Here is a 20,522-nt window from a genome sequence, read left to right on the forward strand (position 1 = left end):
GCGGAGCGCCCAGCTCGGCAGCAGGAGCGGTACGACCGATGCAATGCCAGTCGCCGTTCCGCGTTCGCCAAGAGCGACGTGGCACCGGACTGGGTCAGCAACGACCCAAGCCTCGCTGCCACGTGGGCGTGCGACCGCTCCGTGACCACCGCGTAGACGGCTACCATGTGTCGCCGCCGCCTTGATGGCGAGCTCGCCAAAGATCGGCGAGGAGTGGTCGCTTAGCGACTGCTCCGCCGATGCCGGCCGCAGCAAGGGCACCACCAGGGCTCCGAAGGCCACGTTGGTAGTGGCCGCGGTGGCAATCCGCACGACACATCAGGAGGCGGAGCGCCTCCTCAGCGAGCGGCAGATAGCCGCCGGACAAGCCTACCACGGCCCTCCGGCGCCGTACCGCCGCTGGAGGGACGATGATGATGATGGCACCGACGGAGACAGCGGTGCGGCAGGGCAGGGCGGCCACGCGTACGAGGTGGTCGTCCGGCATAGGGTTTATATCGAGTATAATTCCTCTTGTGTCTCCTCTGTGAAGCCCATGTATGAAGATCTCATCAACACACTCCTCCGTAGACAACACATCCGGAAGACAAGAGTTCCACTGAACATTAAGGTTTTTTATGTGGCTCCTTAATCATGGGGTAATTCTTACCAAGGATAATTTGGCAAAATGCAGCTGACAGGGATGCAAGAAATATTGTTTCGGCGACTAAACAAATAAAAATCTATGTCTTGCTTGCCCATTTCCCAGGCTTCTTTACCGAACAACCCATGTAGTGTTTAATCAGCTACTGTTTACTAGCTAGTATAACGAATTTGTTTGGAAACTGACTTGCTGAGGGTCATCAAAAATTTAATGCGCATATCGGATTGGAATTGTATGCTTCATTTTGGAAATTTTGGAGTTGTTGTAATGATTGCGTTTTTAACGGAACGACACTTTGCAGGTTCGTTCACGCTATAGGATGGATCCGTGCATTGTGCTCTTTGTAGCCTCTAGAGGAGTAGTCACTTATGGCCTTCGGGTGTAGCCATTGGGAGACCGCATCACGAGATACATTCATCTGGTTTGGGTGGCCAGTAAGCAATAGGTATGTGTTTTGTGATGTAGTCATGTTATTAGGCGATTATGGTTGGGCCTTTTTTGCTTTGATCTTCATACTGGATGTTTACTACTGTTTTATAATAAAAGGTTGTTGTGTGCGTCATATGTTGAAGATGCCAAGGATATTCCCAATATTTTGTGTGTGTGTGGGGGGGGGGGGGGGGGGGGGGTATCAAGGGTGATAGAGTATGTGTTTTTATTCGTTATACCTGGAAGGATACACGGTACGGTACTGGGCGAGAACGCATCCTACTCGCGATACTCTTTCTTTTTTTGCGGGAAAAATAAGATCATCCATGATCGAGCGAGCAAAGTCCCGTGGGTAATTAACCAACTAGTAAGTACTTCCTCTGTAAAGTAGTGATCTAAACGCTTTTATATTAGTTTACGGAGGAAGTAGTTTTTATGGAACATGCTTTTGGCTCCCTTCATAGATAAAGCACCGCATGGTCCACAAGGGTAGACAAAGGTTCAACGACCAACCAAAAGAAAGAAAAAACTTCTAAAGTGAGCTATAAGCATAAAAATACAAAAAACCATAATGAGCACTTCGCTTAAGCGCTGGGGGTAGCAAAGAGGGAGATAGCCGTCATGAAAGAGATAGCAGCTCCGAGATCAAAGTGGTGATCGCCCCACAATTGCACGTCCTACCCAACGGCCACCACTGCTACAAAAAAGATGGCTTGATGTAAATAGCATCAGCAACCAGGCAGACGAAGGTCTTCTTGATAACCATCTTACTGTCGATTGTCTACAAAAATTAGGCAAGACCACCAAAGGCTACCCATTGTAGCCGACGGTCTTACCCAACTGCACATACAAGTAACTCATGTAGATCACGAAAACTAGGTAGACACTAGTCCCGCGGGAAAACCTCACGAAGGTATCTCCACACGAACTGGGCGGAATAGCAGGTGAATAAATGTGTTCAGTATCCTCTGCTGCCCCGAGGGCATAGACCATCCCCTAGTCTGTGAGGTTTCATCACCTCCATGCCCTTGGGGAGCCGGCAATAGAGTAGCTGCCACATGAACATCCTAATTTTGAGCGGGGTCTTAATAGGCTAAACTTGAGACACGTGGGGGAATGCCATGTCTTGAGACGCTAGCGCAGCTCATGGACTTGGTCGAATAATGCATTAATGTTTTTAAACGCATCTGGTCCGGGCCCATAAAGAGCAAGACCCTTCAAACCTAGCCATGAACTCGTTCTAGGATGCCGTCTTGTTTGGACGGAACGAGAGGTTCTTGTCATCGCCAGACAGCAATGAGGCAACTATGACATCCGGGTCTGAGCGAATCCCAAAGAGGTCCAGGAACTCCTCGAGCGGCAAAGATTGGCCTAACCAGCAAGCAGTTCGCTCTTGAGAACGACCCATCACGACCTGTTTTGTACTCCCTCTGTAAACTAATATAAGAGTGTTTAGATCACTATTTTAGTTATCTAAACACTCTTATATTAGTTTACGGAGGGAGTACTACTGAACTACCGTGAGGGTTTTTTGAACCGCTAGAAACAAACCGTTCTGTACTATTGAATGATGATTTTCAAAATCTCATAAGTTTGGTCATCATGCCATAAATCTTTACTATGAAATGAGGGTTGTTACATCACAGGCGTCACACTCCCATATCCCTCACTCGATAGGATAAGCTCCAACATGAGGCCTATGAGCAAATTCTTATTTTTAACAATCAGACGGTCTCGGCTCCATGATCTCGCTCTCTGCATGGACCATCTAGAAGCACCGAAACGGCTGCATCTTCGAGGGACCACATCCATGGCACACCCACCTGGTTCACACCATCTAGGTGGAAACTCGTACCTGGGCGAAAGCTGGTACTAGAGGGCTAAATACGATTTACCTGTAATTTAATGTCGTATTCCAAAGGGCCGAAAAACTCCTAGCATTCTACTCAACAACATTCTCGGCTGCGGAGCCGTCGTGTTGGATCAGGGGGTCCGTCCTATGGGGCGGACGCCGGCGGCTGCCTCGTCGACGCAGTGCTGGTGCTTCGGGGGCGTCGGCCTTCGCGTGCTGCTGCTGCTCCTGGGCACTCAGTTCGCATCGGTCGACCGATTCGCTTCCATCTGGATCTGGCTTTTAGGGGGCGGCGGCCGACAGTTCATTCACGTTGGTGGCTCTGGGCGTCGGCGGACGGGGCTGCCTTCCCTGCTCAGCTGGATGCGTGGTGGTGGCGTGGTGAGCATGCGATGGAGTGCTGATGGGCATTGGCGGCTGGATCTGGGTCCGTGCGGCGGCGGCTCTGCATCAACGACGAGTGGCTCTGGTGGCGGGGGTTCGCGGTGGTGTCGTGGTGCTCTGCTTTTAGCTGTTGGCTTGTGCTTCAGCCCTTTCTCTTCTGTAGGTTCGGTGTGCTGCTTAAATCCAGGTGAAAACTTTGCAACGACCTCGTCGATGCTGGTGGCAATGACGTCTATGGACGTCGTTTCCCTCGTTGGAGGTGTCGTTGTGGATTTTGTTCAGCCAATCTTCCTGTCTCAGGCTCTGGATGAAAACCTTAGATCGGACGTTGTCCGCTCCGGTGGCGGTGATGTCTTGACATCACTTGCTCCTTGGAGTCGCCATCTTGGAGTCATGTTTGGGGTTGGGTTTGTGGTGTCGTCTGCGGAGGTAGGTGTGGTTGGTGGTGGCACACGGTGAAGCTATCCGGGTGTAGACTCGGCTCCTTGATGCCCTTTGGCTTCGCTGGCGGTGCCGCTGTTGTGTTGTAGCCTCGGTCACGTGTGACTTTTCGGCCGGGTGTGGACTCGGTCGCTCGTTGCCCTTCGGCTGCACCAATAGCCTTGAGGCATCTTGGATGGCCTCGGTTGATTGGAGCTCTTCATCTACGGTGGTGGTGTTCTCGTGTGGCTAAGGTTTGGTGGATGCTGGAGCGGCGGCTCCGAACGGTGGATGTGCGCCAAGGCGGCGGCCTCGGATTGCAAAGCATTCACGGCTCTGTGGGGCAAGGTCGTGCCTCTGCTTTGTGTGGGTGTTGTCCTTGTGCTGCGAGGGTAGCAAGTGCCTCGACCCGGCCGACGGGATCAGTGAGGTCGGTCTGGCTGGTATGTCAGGGCGGCGGCCCTGGATTTTTGGCACAACGTTCGTGGTCTGCGGGCGATTGTCTCTTGTAGCTAGGGCTATAGAGTGCCCGTGCCGTGCGGCGTTGTGGCTCGCGCGCGAGCGATGATTGTCGGAGGGGCGGCTCCGGACATGGGGGTGTGTGTTGAGGCGACTGTAGCCTTGTGCCGTGTGGACGATGAGGCTTCGTTGCTTGTGCGTTTTTTGTCTAGTTTTCCTTATAAACTGGTCCGCCATGTTTGGTTTTCGATCTGGGTTTCCTTATAAACTGGATATGTTTATTTTTGAAATATATTCAGATGGGGAGCCCCCCCCCCCCCCCCCCCCCCCCCGGCGATGACCGTTTCAAAAAAAAAACATTCGTGGCTGCGGCTTGTAGTGTACACAGTGTGAGGACCGCAGCTCTGTTCTTTCTATTGATCTATAAATGAAATGACACACACCCTGCGCATTCGCGAAAAGAGTTAGTCAGCACTCACAGTACCTTGTCACATTCCGCGCTCCCATCCTTCGGTTGCATCCTTGTTAATAAGCAGTAATAAATTTTAGGTTCCCAAATCATCTCTATTTCCAAGATGCATGAACCAAACATAGGATCATCGTTGCCATGCGGACGCTTAAGACAACCAGTGTTTTCGAAGACTAGTTCGTAGATTCAAGGTCAAGGCACTCATCAAGATGCACTGGACATCGTGTGCAGTCTGTCGTCGAGTCTGGTGACAACTCCACATATGTGGAGATGCCACAGGCCAAGGTGAACACACCCTTGAGCCATCAAGTGAAAGCTTTTGGATTTACCTTTGTCGAAGATCTAATGCAACATTGCGTGGGTGCGCAAGCACAAAAAACTAGAAGTACATCTTTTGGAAGAAGACGACACACATCGATCCTCATGTACATGGTACCCTAGGATCCATGACGCATCTTCGATCCCAAGTTTATTGGCTCGTTACTTTTTTATTTAACATTGTATGTATATTGACACGTGTAAGTGGGACACACGGGACTGTTTATTAGGGTATGCCACCAGGAGGAAGCTGGACAGTATAGCAAGTGCATGTGTGCCACGACGTACTAACTTACAAAAGAGTATGACACTAATTAATGTCATGTTTCGTAACAACACTCGGGCCACTTGGCTAGTATGGGGGCAAATACGGATTTACTCTAAGTTTTCGGAGGAAAAATTAATAAAATGAAGGAAAAAATGCAAGAGGAGGCACTGAATTGCATGCGGGCCAAACAATGTAGAGACAGGACTGTATCTACATTAACTTTTTTTTTCAAAAAGGGGATCTCCCCGGCCTCTGCATCAGAGTGATGCATACGGCCATCTTATTAATGAAAATAAAAGGTTCCAACAAGGTTCCAAAGTCTCCGACTGAAAAGTAATAAAAAGACAGCTCACATAGAGCTAAAGAGGCTGGACACACAGACTAGCCAAGATAAGATGCCACAACCGGCTGGCTAAAGATAGATAGGTAAACTAATTGCCTATCCTATTACATGACCGCCATCCAAACCGGTTGAAGATATCCCGAGCTACCATCTCCCAGCGGATAGATCCAGTAACCAAATGCTCCCTGGCCTCCATCGGAGTGAGTAGCGACCATGAACAGATCACGGCCGTGGCTCGGAAAATAATCTGCAAAAAGTGAATACATGATGTTCTGTTAAAAACCAAATCATTTCTGCAAGTCCAGATAGTCCACAACAAAGCGCAAACTCCAACACGAATATGTCTCGCTAATTCAGGCTCAATCCCAGTGAGCCATGTCCCAAATAATGTAGTGACAGAATTCGGTGGAGTAATATTAAAAGCAATGTGAACCGTCCGCCAAAGTACTCTGGCAAACGGGCAATCAAAGAAGAGATGCTTGATCGTCTCGTCCCGATCACAGAAGCTACACCTCGTAGGTCCTGTCCAATTACGCTTAATCAAGTTATCCTTGATTAAAATAACCTGTTTATGGACAAACCACATAAACACTTTTATTTTCAAGGGAACTTTGACAGCTCAAACATGTTTGGAGGTAGGAATGGAGCTCGAATTAATTACATCAATATACATTGATTTAACCGTGAATACTCCAGACCGAGTCAGTTTCCAGCGTAATTCATCGGGTTGTTGAGAAAGATGGACATCCATTAGTCTCCGAACTAGACGGAGCCAATCTTCCCAACGATTGCCCACTAACGACCGTCTGAACTGAATATTAAGAGGGATGGATTGAAACACCGTAGCAACGAACACCTCACGTCGTTGAACAATGCGATATAAAGACGGATATTGAATGGCCAAGGGTGTCTCGCCGAGCCAAGTATCCTCCCAGAAGCGTGTACTAGCGCCGTTGCCAATAACAACCTTTGTCCTATTAAACAAAGATTGTTTGACTTTCATCAGGCCTTTCCAGAAAGGCGAGTCAGTTGGCCTGACTGTGACCTGGGACAAGGACTTTGTCTGTAGGTACTTGCTGCGAAGGATTTGGGCCCACATGGCATCAGTCTCAAAAGAAATCTTCCACAGCCACTTGCTAAGAAGGCATCTGTTCTTAACTTCAAGATTCTCAATACCAAGACCCCCTTGGTCTTTCGGTCTACAGATGATATCCCATTTTGCAAGTCTGTATCTACATTAACTAAGTCCTTCAAAAATGGAAATCAAATGATTTAAAGTATGAGAGACAGGACTGTATCGACTGGACCAAGTCAGTTCCTCGTGCTCCTTATCCTCCGAACTAATTCATCTCCTGTATCTTCATCCATCACAGTGTATAACAAAGAGGGATGTTGCTGTTCATTACCAACAAAGGCACCTTTACATCCCACCGCCACCATGTCAATAACAGGAAACAAAAGAACCAACGAAAAAACAAGCAGCCTCCCCTCTTCTTCAGGGACTATACAAGCAGTAAGGGGTAATATTCACACCAATCACCAACATTAACTAAGTCCAGATGGCAAGGGATGCCATGGCTATGGCCCCAAGAAACAATGCAATGTATGCGCCACCCTGCAGCCTGGCCGGGCTGCTGCTCATCCTCTGGCCAAGGAAATCAGTGGCGATGAGATCCACAAGTGCCATATAGATCAGTATACCAGCTGACATGGAATCAAGAATGCCCTCCACCACCAACGCTCTGCGGCTGTATGGGTCGTAGAATGACGCCATGGCCACCCCCACGGCGATTCCTGTGGGTGTTGTGATGGCAAAGAAGAAAGCCATCAAGAGAGTAGAGAGACCCTTCAGCCGGGCCTGCATTATTGATTTGTTCATGATACAACTTACTTGAAGTAGGAACTGTTACGTAACACAGATGCATATGCACTATTCTTGGCTGAGGAGGTGCGTGTTAATTACGATACGAAGGTTGTGAGAATCCTCTCTTTCCATTGTCCAAAATGCCACACACTAATCATGATTAGGGAAAAGTGGAGACCGTTAATTAACCTGGGAAATGCAGTCACCTAGCGCGAAACCCTCGAAGAACTGGTGGAAGGACAGGGCAGCAACCAAAGGCTTGATGGTACACGGGCTCTGCGAAACACCCAACGATAGCCCGATGATCACCGAGTGTGATACAATCCCCAACTCCAGAATCTTGAAGGTCGGAAATACATGCAGCAAATCACTGTAAATTAAGCATATATATACCCGTGAAATTTACAACTCAAAACATCTATCCAACTGTAATTCCATGTGCATTTCACATATCTAACTAATTTGCTTATATGCTCATTTACATTACTAATATTTGCTATATTAGTAAAACCAGAAAATAAGCCACTACAATCATGCAAATCAACAAATATTTATTTCATATGGCTGTTCTAGAATATAATGGCCACCATTTGTCATGTATAAATAGAGATCTACATATGGTAAATGCAACTACTATAGATAGATAAGATCTTCCAAGAGATACCACCTTGTCTCATATGAAGTAAAACCAATTTTGGATCACTGTTATACTATGTGTATGTTCGAAAGGTTAGAACTAGAGTTTTATAAACAGTTTTCCACCCAAAAACATGAGCAGTACATGCATAAATTGACGAGGTTTTAGATGTATATCTAACAATAAAAATAAATAATTGGCAAATTCAAAAGATCAAGACCCTTAATTAATCACAATATTGTTTAATTCCGTCAATTTCTAAATCAATCCTCACAATTGGTAGATATCACAACATAGGGTAAAATCTATTTGTATATTCAACTATAGATCCATTGTATTTCAGGTTGACAAATTGCACTTCAAATTTTATATAACAACTGTTAAGTAAAACTGCACTCATAATAGCATGCATCACATGCATGAGTGTAAATCATGTCAGAAAAAAATTCAATGAATTAATATGTGTATCAAATAAATGCAGTGCTAACTTTACGTGTCATGACTTTTGAGTATTAATGTGGGGATCTGTTTATTTATTCTTTTGCTAGTGAGTATATATTAAACTCTTGTTTCCTGCTAGAACACAATGACAATATGAACCATTAGATAGTACAAATGTAAAGAATTAAAATGGATAACCTTATATTTTATGTATTAAATGCTCTAAGAAGAGTCTAATACAAAAGATGCATCCACGATAAAACATAGAACTGTATTTAGATTCAGAGGTAATACACTAAACTGATTCTTTTTAGCGAAGCTTCTAGGATACATTGGTGCAGAGCACATAATTTCTAGAAATACGACCAATGGTATACTCACTGGTGAGTGGTTGTATCAGGCTAGGTTCAAAGAAAATCTACTACATATATAAAGAAAATATATATCACCTTCAACATCACAAATTTATTTGACCAAAAAATGATAAAATAAATAAACATATGAGTTTATAAAAGTGTGGCTGGCAATATATAATTGTTAGCAAACTAACGAATGTGAGTTTTCTTGACCAGTCTGCAGCAAACTAATAAATACCATCGACGACAGTGTGTGATTGTCTACGAAATGAAAATTATGGAATGCCTTTATTAGACCCTATAAACTAAAGATATGACTATATGCAACATTTTTAATGTGAACAACTACAGAGTAAGTTGCATCAAGACATTGAAATTTCAATATGAAAAACTGACTTCGTGGATCTACATTAAAGGTATACAACCAGCAAACATATGTAATTATAATTGTACGTCCAGTAAGCCTAACTAGGTCACAACTATATCTTTACATAATTATGCCTGTAATTCAAATCCCTGGCTCGAAAATCTTGATACATGCAACAAATCAATATACACTATGCATATATATATATATATATATATATATATATATATATATATATATATATATATATATATATAGTTGGGAGATTTACTACTCAAAACATCTATGCAACTGTAATTCCATGCACATTTCATATAGCTAACTAATTTGCTCTTATGTTCATGTATATTCATAGGAAAATAAGCCAATATAGTCATTCACATAAGAAAATGTATATACGGTAAGGATTTAGAGTATTATTTCGACTTTAGCCAAGATGGACCTTACCAGATGTTTGGTCATCTCCAAAAAAATTGGTTATTGTTTGGATGGTGGCCATTTTTTTTGCATGCCAATTCCTTTTTGCTATCCTGATTCAATATTCACAATGTTGGCCAACTCATGGTCCAGCAAAAGCTACACCAAAATTGTAGCCAACCAACTTTGGTTGGTAAACCTGGGTACGAAGCCTCAAACCAAACACGCCTATATCACTTATAAATAGAGATCCACGGTAAATATGACTGCCATGAACTAGAACAAGTGCAATTGAGTATTTGGGTCTTATCGCTCATCCTCGGCCTGGCCTTCGAGTCACAGCCTTGGAGGCGAGTCGAGGGAGAACCTTACCCTAGCTTGCAGCCACCCCTTCCCTCCTTTTCTCCCTATTGTTGTTGCAAAAAGGTTGTCATTAGGCAATCCTATCATGCCAATGACGATGGTGGAGAGGCCCTCCTCAGTGTGCCTCATGAAGTGGGATCTACACACTGGGGGCGGAAGCCCCAGGCGAAGGAACGATATCAACTTTTGGGAAGTGGCAGCCGAGAGTGCTAGCCTGCTACCTTGACCACACATGGAAATGAGATGTTGGCAAGCATGTGGCATGCTAGGCTCCCCATCGACCCTTGCATCATATATGAATAATACTACTCCTTTTGTACCACGTTGTAATTCCCACTCCGCCAAATAAGCAAGTTAGTGCCCTAGGGGCCGGTGGACCGAGTATACTGGTTGAGTTGGATGATGACGGGGAGATGGGGAATGGAGAGAGACCTTTAGCTGGTCATGGGGGCAATGAAAAGGACAACACGATGTTGGCTCCCTCCTCAGAGGATTCGTCGAGGTTAGTTTCCCCATACAATCCCTGGGCGAAAACCCTTGCCCCCAATCGAGCTAACGGTTTGCTCGGATGGTCACCGACAATGAATTCATGGGGCGCACCCCGACTAAGTCTCCCTGTCTACACCCTGTATCGCTTGTTCGCTAACATGGCAACAACGCTGAGCCAGAGAGAGGGGATAGGGGTTTATAACCTTTACGACTGCTGGTAGTGAGAGTACGGTATTTCAAGAGGCCTTGATATGTTGCGTCAGTTTTGTTGTCCTCTTTGTGACCGTATTTTTTGTTCAGTTTGTCTAATTCACATGTTTTCTAAGGATGTCACATCTAACTCCACAAATAAGGCAGCAACAAGGAACAAAAAAAAGCTGAGACAAAAAAAAATAGACCACAAACATAGTGAAGATCAGGTTAGATGTGTCCTAAACAGACCCTTTTTTGTTTGTGGCTACATTCTTTAGCTTGTGTCTTGCTATGTGGTTGAGCCGTGCACAACACCGGTGCTCGTGGTTGTCTTGCTATGTGGTTGAGCTGTGCACGACATCGGTGCTCGTGGTGAGCTTAGCTGGTGCAGTGTGTGTACTTTATGTTTTCTTATGTGGCAGTCTGACTGGAATTGCTCATGTGGTTTCTCGGCTGAACCTCTTTGCCCGCCAATAATTTGATGCCGTGTGAACTAGTGCCAGAGGAAGGGTGGCCCTCTTCAAAGGCAATGACAGTTGGCATCATGACCTTGTTTGGCCAATGGAGAGTAGGTAAGGGTATGACCTTCCAGGTAGTGCCCCTCCTATGAACTCCCCCCCCCCCCCCCCCCCCCCCCCGACGAGTGCTGGCCGCTATGATGGATTATGGCCTCGACATTTCAAGCGGCATTTCTCTTATTTATTTTGCTTGTCTGTTAGTTGTAAGCTATTTTTAAGCACTATGACTTTGCCGTTTGTGGATTTATTATTTCACTTTGGGCGTAATGCCTTCGATCCAAAAAAAGTTACTATGTATGTAGTTATAGTGAACAAGATCTTCTAAGATGCACCTCATAGGAAGAAAAATTAATTAAAATTAAAATTAGTATCAATAAAAAATGTTAGAAGCCGGAGTTCTATAGCAATAATTGTCTTCTACCAAAAAGTATGCAATGTACATGCACAGACTAACAAGGTTCTGGATGGCAGTATATACTACTAACAATAAGAATCAAGAATTTCATAAAGTTCAAATTATCTAGGCCCTAATTAATAGTATTCTTTATTTTTTCGACAAAGGGTGTATGCTATTTACTTAAAATGAAGCACCAAGGGGATACAAACACAATGAGTGCACACCCGACCTCTACATAGTTAGGATGCATACGACCAACGCCAACATACATTAACCCATTAACAAACAACAAACTCATATAAGACCAAAGTTATGCCTAAGCAAGGAAGAAAAACCAAATGATCAAAGATTGACAAACTACAACAATGACCATATCCGCACCAACCAACTTTTGACACTAGATGGACGGTGAGAAAAGTTCTTCAACAGCAACGCCTTCACGAAGGAAACGGCGCTGCCAACGGATCTAACCAACAAAGGCAAGATTTCCAGGTTTTCACCCTGAATAGGTTGGAGCATATCCAATCAGTGCCTTTAACAAGGTATCAGCACAAAAATATCACCATTGTCAGGTAAAACCAACTCGACTCATACCTAGGATTTTAACCCTGCTGCTCTAGACTAGGTACTCGAGAAGCACCATCAAGTCAAAGTCAATCATGTGTTGTCCCACCACTTTCTACGATCCCGGCAGCTACATACGCTGGACCATTCCGCTGTCACTACACAACCATATTCTCTGCGTCAAGCTGTCGCTCGTAGATTGCATTTCATCGTCGAAGGCAGATTGACAGGAGTGATAGCCGTCAAAACCCACAAACAAGCTTTTCAGCATCTCGGAACCAAGCCAGTACCAGCTACAGAGCCAGATCTGGGCACACTAGTAGTGGGGAAAGGCCACAATCCACCGGGCTGTAGCCACCCAACCAAAGGCGTCAACGGAGGAGGACGACGATGGGTGGCCGTCTGGCACACCGCAAAGGCCACAAGCCCAAGCAAACTGGCGACACGGCCCTCCTAGCCAAGGCCATGCTGGCCCATGGCGCTCACCTCCACGCCACGGAGGAGCCTATCAGTGCTTCGTGGTGCCTCCACAAGAAGCCACAGAAGCGAGCAGATCGGCTGCGGGAATGGCCAGATCTAGCGCATCACCCGCCGGTGCCGCAGGAGGGACATCAGAGGGAGCTTCAGACGGTGTGGGGCGGATATGGAATCTCTAGGAGGGAGGACAAGAGAGGGCGAAGGCCCCGCCACAGCCTTTGCCAGCGGTGGCGAGGAGGGTTGAGCCGGTGAATTAGCGGCAGCGGCGGCTGAATGCCTCCCGAGTCGCATCATATTCTTTATTAAATTTCACTAATTTCTTAAATGAACGTCACAATTTTTATTAAATATTCCAATATAATTAAGGAAAAGTCTATTTGAATGTTCAACTCTGGATCCAAGATTTCCAGGTTATTGATTATAACCTTATTATACTTTCAAATTTGGCAAGAACAATTGTCAAGTGAAAGCGCGCGCACATACATAGTAAAAAGTAGTATCACATGTACGAGGGAAAATCACGGTAGAAAGACAACCATTGAATTAATATATGTATCAAAAAGATACAAAGCTAACTTCACATGTCGTGACTTTTATTTCCTCGTATACCGTCGTGCAAGCTTCACTGATCACAAGTATTAATGTTATGAGCTCTTTATTTATTATTTTGTTTGTGAAAAGTCCATCTTGAACTCTTACTTCCTACTAAACTGTGACGGAGGGAGTACTAGCTAGAAGGCAAGGGCAATTAATATGGACCGTATTTAGGTTTGAAGATGACACATTTAACTAGCAATTAGCAGTGATATATTAGAGGCTATTTTCAAGACCACATTAATCCTACCAAAACCATGGAAAATTTACCTATTGTCCCTTTGCAGCTGCTGGATGAAAATAGCATACGGCGTCCTCACATGTTCTCTTGTGAGCGCACAACTCCTCTGCAGTCTTTCGTAAAGAACAAGTACCCCATCGATGCCCATGCCGTCAAGAACAGATTTAGCTGGTGTTTGTCAGCTGTTACTTCACTGGTATGATCCTCTTTTGCCACATTTTATGCACTCATTTAATTTTGTATCTGTTCTGGTAGAGAAAATAGACTGAGATCTACCGGTCTTTCCTACAGATACTTCATTGTTTGAGTACAAGGTTTAGTTTCCAATCCACTAGATTTGTTATGTTATGAGTTAACTAGGAACCTTTTAGGCTTTCTGTATATATTCAGTTACTCTTATGGACGCACATGAATTTACAGGAAAAAGCATATGAAGTATTAACATTTTTTATATGCGTGAAGCATTGCAATTAGTGTGTATTGTGTTCATTTCGCAGGTGTGTGGTGTTAGAAGACATACTGTGAAAAGTGCTCCCTCCTGATTATAATTATTTTCACTTGTTCGTTTTGTGCCTCTTCTACAACAGATGCTCTTCCCGAGGCTTAATGTGGACACCTAAAAAGACACTCTTAGAGAAGTAGATCTGCACACTCTCCATTATATCACTCTGTTGAGCTAGATGGGTTACCTGAAGCTTCATAAAGAGCACATTTTTTTAGCCTGCAATTATAGCTTAGAAAGAGTTACCTCCCCTGAGCTTATATACCAAATTGTTGGGTTCTCACAAGATTTCTTTGACGTGTATGAGTGTAATTACTTTTACCATCAATCCATCCTCCTTCACCCATTCGTATATATGTGCACAAATATATATCGTGAAGAATATATCCAATGTTAAGAGAGATTTATCAACTTAGCTTACCTGATACATTAATCGTTTGGTTCCAGATGTTGTTTTTGGTGGAAAAAATGAATTCTTCAGCTTTAGAACAACAAACAAATATATGATAGTTGGACCAATATACCAATGTGCTTATGTATATTGTGCTGCTTATATGTGCTCCCAAGAAAACAAGGTGGGCCAAGGAAACATGGTTTACCGTGTCTACAACTACCTCACTTTTTCCAACAATAAACATATAACGATCTCATTTGCTGTTTCCTTCTACCCCTGCGTGGTGCCTAATAACCTTATCATATAGGAAGAAATTGCAAGAGATACAAAATACTCTTCCTGACCTATAGCAATATGGGCATCCAAGCGACCCGTGTACCAATTAATCCACCCATGTCCCTGATGGACAAGCACGGTGGCGAAGGTGGAAACCAATGACTTAAGTAAAGCTTCATAGCATACCGGAAATTTAGTTCACATCACATTTTTTAATTGCATTTCTATGTGTGACTTCCAATGCAGCTCGTATGTCTTGAATTTTCAAATACAGAGCCTCTTTGGATCTTGGGAATTAGATAACTTAAGAATAGAAAAAAAAAAGACATGATTGGTATGTCATATGCTATAGATTCAACATCTCGAAACATGGTAAGCTTTGAACTATTAAATTTGATTGTGTACAGGAATTGATGGGAGTGGAGGATTGAGAAAGGGGAGTGGGGCAATGCATTACAGTTAAAATGCTGCATTAAGGTTAATTATTTGTGAGGTGCTTGATTTTTCTAAGTTTACTGTTTTGATTATTCTTCAAACATTTACCACATAAGTTAATGTGATCGTATGAACGCAATGAAGAAAGTAAACAGAAAGCAAGCTCCATCGAAACTACTATATTAATTGCTAGAAACTGCCATCAGTGGGTTCGCAATATTTATGCATTTCCTAAAATAGGTAGCACATGTATGCACATGGGTTCATGACTAGTGTTTTTAAATTTGATCACCAAATTAGCTACACGTCCTTTAAAAATATATAACGCTTTTGATATACAAAAGACTATTTGACTAAATGACAATAAAGTCAATATATGCCACGTGCATGAGACAGAAGCAAAGAATGTGTGATCCATAAATAATTGGCACACTGAACCAAAAGTAGCATATTTTTCTTGACAAGATCACTGCCACAAACCAAACACCTCCGACAGCGTGTGGCTGTCCAAGAAATGAAAATTATGGAACGACTTTATTAGGCCCCACAGAATTACAGAGTTGACTACATGTTATTATTTGATCAACTAGAAAGTAAGCTGCACCAAGACATAGATATTTCAATATTATCCGGAGGTGAAAAGTCGACTTGGTGGGCCAATATATAATGGTATACAACAAAACATATATTAATCGACAACTTCAGTGGGGGTCAGATTATAGCGGTACATGCAGTAAGCAAAAAATCAAAGTTTTAAATAGCAAGCTATGCCATTTAGCGGCAGCGGAGGCTCGACCAAAAGCTATGAAAATCTATAGTAGAGCTATATGGAAGCTAAGAACCATTTTGCATTTTTCTAGAATCATTAATTGAAAAAAATTAAGCATAAAATCAGGCATCATATATTATACATCACATATACTTGATATACACATATTCATACATAAAAAACCCATCCAAATTGAAAAACTAAGTTTTTCATCAATGCATCATATATATATATATAGCAAAAACAAGGAGGAGTAAGATGGATGGCTTTATGGAACCGACGTGCGTCCCTCCCCGGGCAGCAGCGGCTTAAGGTCACTAAATGACTCTAAAACTAGTGTTATAGTGGCATTTAGAAAGCTAATAGCATCATTTTAGTTTAGCATTAAAGTGCATAGCTTTAAAGGGGGAGGGATGACCAAAATCTATAGCAACACTGTAGTAGGCTATTTAAAATTTGGCCAAAATAGGTTACAACTCTATGTTTAGATAATTCTGGCAGTAATTCAAATTATACACAAAACAAGGGCATGCCAACCATAGTATTTTCTAACAGTTCAACACATGAAGCGACAAATAAGGTTAGAAATTATAGCTCGTGAATAAGGAATGATGAATATGTTGTGCAATTTTCTTTACAATTCAAAAAGAATAGTTGTTAAGGATAACTAACATAGTATAGTTGAGAAATAAACTTGCTAACATGGGACATAATTTCTAGATATTCAACTTATTTCAAGCAATTAGATTATTTGGGTGGCTAAGAATATTTATATCAAGGAATTACTTATATTGGTACAATAATTTTTATATTAGAAGTTTAATATCAAACACAATCATCGTTAAATCTAGGCATCTAGGTGCGTTTAGAACTTCAGATATATCTTAACGTAAGTGTTGCATCTAGAGTATATGTCGCTTTTTTATTGGTACCGATATTTTTCTAAGTTCGTTCTTCTATACAAAGCATTTTTCTAAGTGTGTTCTTCTATAGAAATCGTATTAAGCAATCAAGGAACTGATAGTATATGAGTTCATCACCGCTGTTTGTATGGTATGCTAAGGACATGGTCGGTGACTACATTAAGATTCGTGGTAGGACTGCAATTGAGTGCTTCAAAAAGTTCGTGCAAGGGATGATTAAAATCTTTGGTGGAGATTATTTGTGAAGCCTTAACAATGAAGATTTTAAGTCTTATTTCACATCAACGAGGCCATGGGTTTCTTGACATGTTATTAAGTCTTGAATGTATGCATTGGCATTGGGGAAAACGTCACGTTGCATGGTCAGGTCAATCTCATTTGGGATCAATGGTGCTACACTTATGCTAGAGATGGTTACAACACAGGATCTTCGGATATGTCATTCACTATTTCGCTATTTTCTAGTCAAAGTTGTTCATTAAGCTCTTATGTGAGTTTAGATGCGTGTATTGGTTCTCAAATATTGCAAATACTAGCAATATACAGTGCAACAAATGTTTTGTCCAGCATATAAAATGCATCTCTCGGAAATGGAATGCTACTATATCTGGAACTCTCGGCCTTTTGGTTTAGTTTGCGCAATTTTAATAAGAAAATGCATGATAGTCATATTTTTTTTTGTAACAACACATTGAAGAAAATAAGGTCATAAATTATAGGCCGTTACTAAGAACAATGATTTGGCTGTACAGTTTTTCCTCGTGATTTGAGAAGATGAGTTGTAAAGGATAGTTAATATGGCCAGATATTTGACTTATACTTAAGCCATTATATTAGATCCGATGGCTAGGTTTAATCAAATAGTTAAATAAACTAATTGTTTCAAAGTAGATAGTACTCACTTTGCCCGAAAATTCAATTCGGTGCCCAGGCTCATCTACACCTGCTGAATAGTAAAAATCTTAAAAAAAATACCAAAACAATCCAAATGTTTTGTGGTGCAAGATCCTCAAATGCGTGATGTCCGTGCAAAATTTTAGCTTGTTTGGACATTTGAGAAGCTCATGGCAATAAAGTCAAAATATAGTGTGAATAGTGTTGATTTCAAAACTTTCTCACACACCCAAATATTGTCATTTTTGCCACAAGATCCTCGAATGTCGAAACAAGCTGAAATTTTGCACGAACCTCACGCATTTGAGCATCTTGCACCACAAAAAAAATTGATTTTTTTAATTTGTTTGATAATTTTTTATTTTACTCTTCACACCCGGGTGCAGAATAGCCACTTCCCGCTTGTTTAGTGGTATTGTCATTTACCTAAGTTCTAAAACTACATCTCTTACTAATAGCATACCATTAGATTCGGTCACTCGGCCTTTTCTTAGATATCTAACTTCGCACAACTATAATAAGAAACGACATTTTATAACAATTCATTGTTTGGAGCAACAAATAAGGTTAGCAACAATAGCATAGTAACTTAGTGGTAAGTAATGATGAATAGAGTATGCAATTTTCCTAACAATTTGAAATTAGTCATAAAGGATAACTAAATGTGCAATCCAAACCCAATTTCTGATACTCAACTTAGTTTCAAGCCGTTAGAATGATTTGGATGGCTAAGATTACACTAAAATGAGTGTATCTACACACTGAAACGCGTCTGATACACTTATTTCAGCTACACACTGAAACACGTTTAGATACACTCATTTCAGCGACGGTAAATTCCGGACGGAGGTTGTACCATTTTATTCTGCTATATTTATAACCCCATAGAACAGATACAACGAACTGTATGAAAGTTATAAATAATTTTAATATCAAAACATAATCGTCGGCAAATCTAGCCCCGTCTGTTCAGAGCTTCAGATATACAGCTTATTAAAAAAGTTGCACCAAGAGTATATGCACGCTGCTTCTTTAATGGTAGGATTTGTCTAAGTTCGTCCATCTTCGAAAAACATGTTTAGCAATTAAGCAAGTGATACCAGTACGTATACTGTATATGAGTTCGTTACGATTATGCTGGGTAACGACTGTGTTCGTACCTGGGAAACAACCACCTGACGAGCTTGGGACGGACCCGCCTCGTTCTCGTGACCATGGCCATGGCCGTGGCCGTGGTGCACCGCTCCTTCACGCTTCTCGCCCCCTGCATTCCTCCCGTCCTCCAGCAGCGCCACCGCAGTCTCTTCTTGGGCGCTCGTTGCGGCGGCGGCAGCCGCCTCGCGCTGTTTGCGCTCGTAAAACTGGGTGCCGAGGAAGTCCACGACGAGCGTCACGAGGCTGGCGAGCATGGCGATGGAGCCCGCGAAGGGGAACCGCCGCCACGGCGAGTCCTGGAGGCAAGGGTCCTGGAATTTCTCCTCGGCGTCGTGCATCATGTGCACGAACCCCGTGGCCAGGATCACCCCCGCCGCGAAGGCCTTGGCGAGCACGAACGTGGACCCGCCCCCACCGGCTGCAGCCCTGCCCCGCCACCTGCGGCCGACGAGCGGGATGGCGACGCCGGCGGCGCCCGCGACAAGGATGGCCGCAACGGCGACTATCTTGAGCCGCAGCGCCGCCTCCTCGTCGCGGCAGACATCGCCGCCGCCCACCTTGCTCGCGTCACAGCTCGCCGCGGACACCGAAGCTGCCACCAATCATCAGATGGTTCAGAGACATCAAAGCGATGCCACCCCGAAATCTATTAGTCAACTACCATTCTACCTGCGAATCGGTGCAGGTAGGCGCGAAGATAGGGTGCGACGACGTACGGCTCCATTTCCTGAGATGGATTCATTACAGCAACGGAATTACTGATCGAACTAGAGTAGAGCCTCGGATTAGTTGAAACAATACGGATTTTCGCCGGCGGCCGGCCGCTCGGGCAAGAAAGGGAAAACACACAAGTGAAAAAGCAGCAGGAGGATAAAGACGAGCTGATCGTGCCGGCGAACTGTAACAGGAAGATGATTTCTCACCTCGAGGAACGCCGGCCGCCGCATGCGCTCAATCCAGTCGCGTTCCTGTTTGTCCCCCGGAACAGTCGGATGAGAGTCAGTATTGACCAGAGGCGGGCGGAGTTTACACGCACGCCAGGAGAGAGAGAGAGAGAGAGAGAGGGGGGGAAGGACGCAAGGTACCTCGGCTAAGCTAGATCAGTAGGCGCACGCATGATTGTTGCCTCTCTCTTCCACATCGGGGCGCCGCATGTTGTCATCCCGCCCCGTCGGGCGCCCGGCGGGCCGTCGTGGGGTGGGCCAGGGCCGACGCGCCGGGTGACGCCGTGAGACGAGGACGTGCGCGTGGGCTTGGATTCTCCGTTTTTCTTACCGTTTGCGTGTGGATGTCTGGACGCGGAGGTGCGATGTCGACACAATGACGGTGCCGTTGCACATCAACAGTTGCTGTGCCTGTGCGTGCCTGCCTTTTGACTTTCCGTGCATAAACTACAAGCCGATGCATAGCTGTGACCTGTGGCAGCTTTGGAGCCAAGCTGTTGATTTTAAACAACTACTAATATTTTTCAAAAGGTTAGAAATTAAAGAAAATAAAAAAAGTCAGTATAACTAATGACTAGGAGCCAATAATTTTCACCAACTTGTTTCCCAACCATCATGTATTACATTCCCTTATTAGTTTACACTAGTTGAATGCCCGTGCGTTGCTACGGGTCTTAAAAATGTATACACTGGTCATTGTTCTAATTCAGAAGTGTATGTCAAACATG

The 20,522-nt window shown here is 43.7% G+C and overlaps 1 protein-coding gene across 1 annotated transcript; it reads right to left on the reverse strand.

Annotated features, from left to right (window-relative positions):
* Nucleotides 1-6,975: 6,975 nt before the first annotated feature.
* LOC123166331 (zinc transporter 10-like) lies at nucleotides 6,976-20,059 on the reverse strand. Its single transcript, XM_044584117.1, has 6 exons — nucleotides 19,936-20,059; nucleotides 19,774-19,818; nucleotides 19,520-19,577; nucleotides 18,856-19,442; nucleotides 7,639-7,788; nucleotides 6,976-7,443 (listed from the first exon to the last, which is right to left on the reverse strand). The coding sequence occupies exons 2-6, from the start codon at nucleotides 19,795-19,797 to the stop codon at nucleotides 7,135-7,137; spliced, it is 1,128 nt and encodes a 375-aa protein (XP_044440052.1). The 5' UTR covers nucleotides 19,798-19,818; nucleotides 19,936-20,059; the 3' UTR covers nucleotides 6,976-7,134.
* Between the last annotated feature and the right edge of the window lie 463 nt (nucleotides 20,060-20,522).

The sequence above is a fragment of the Triticum aestivum genome, chromosome 7D (genome assembly GCF_018294505.1).
Source record: "Triticum aestivum cultivar Chinese Spring chromosome 7D, IWGSC CS RefSeq v2.1, whole genome shotgun sequence".
Classification (NCBI taxonomy): domain Eukaryota; kingdom Viridiplantae; phylum Streptophyta; class Magnoliopsida; order Poales; family Poaceae; genus Triticum; species Triticum aestivum.

What these genes read in the sequence shown, in the direction of transcription:
- LOC123166331 (XM_044584117.1), bottom strand. Translation starts at nt 19,797, where the DNA reads ATGCGGCGGCCGGCGTTCCTCGAG. An exon ending in CTACCTGCACCGATTCGCAG is followed by an intron (nt 19,443 to 19,519) that starts GTAGAATGGTAG and finishes GATTGGTGGCAG; the next exon opens with CTTCGGTGTCCGCGGCGAGC. An exon ending in GTCAGGTGGTTGTTTCCCAG is followed by an intron (nt 7,789 to 18,855) that starts GTACGAACACAG and finishes CCGACCTTCAAG; the next exon opens with ATTCTGGAGTTGGGGATTGT.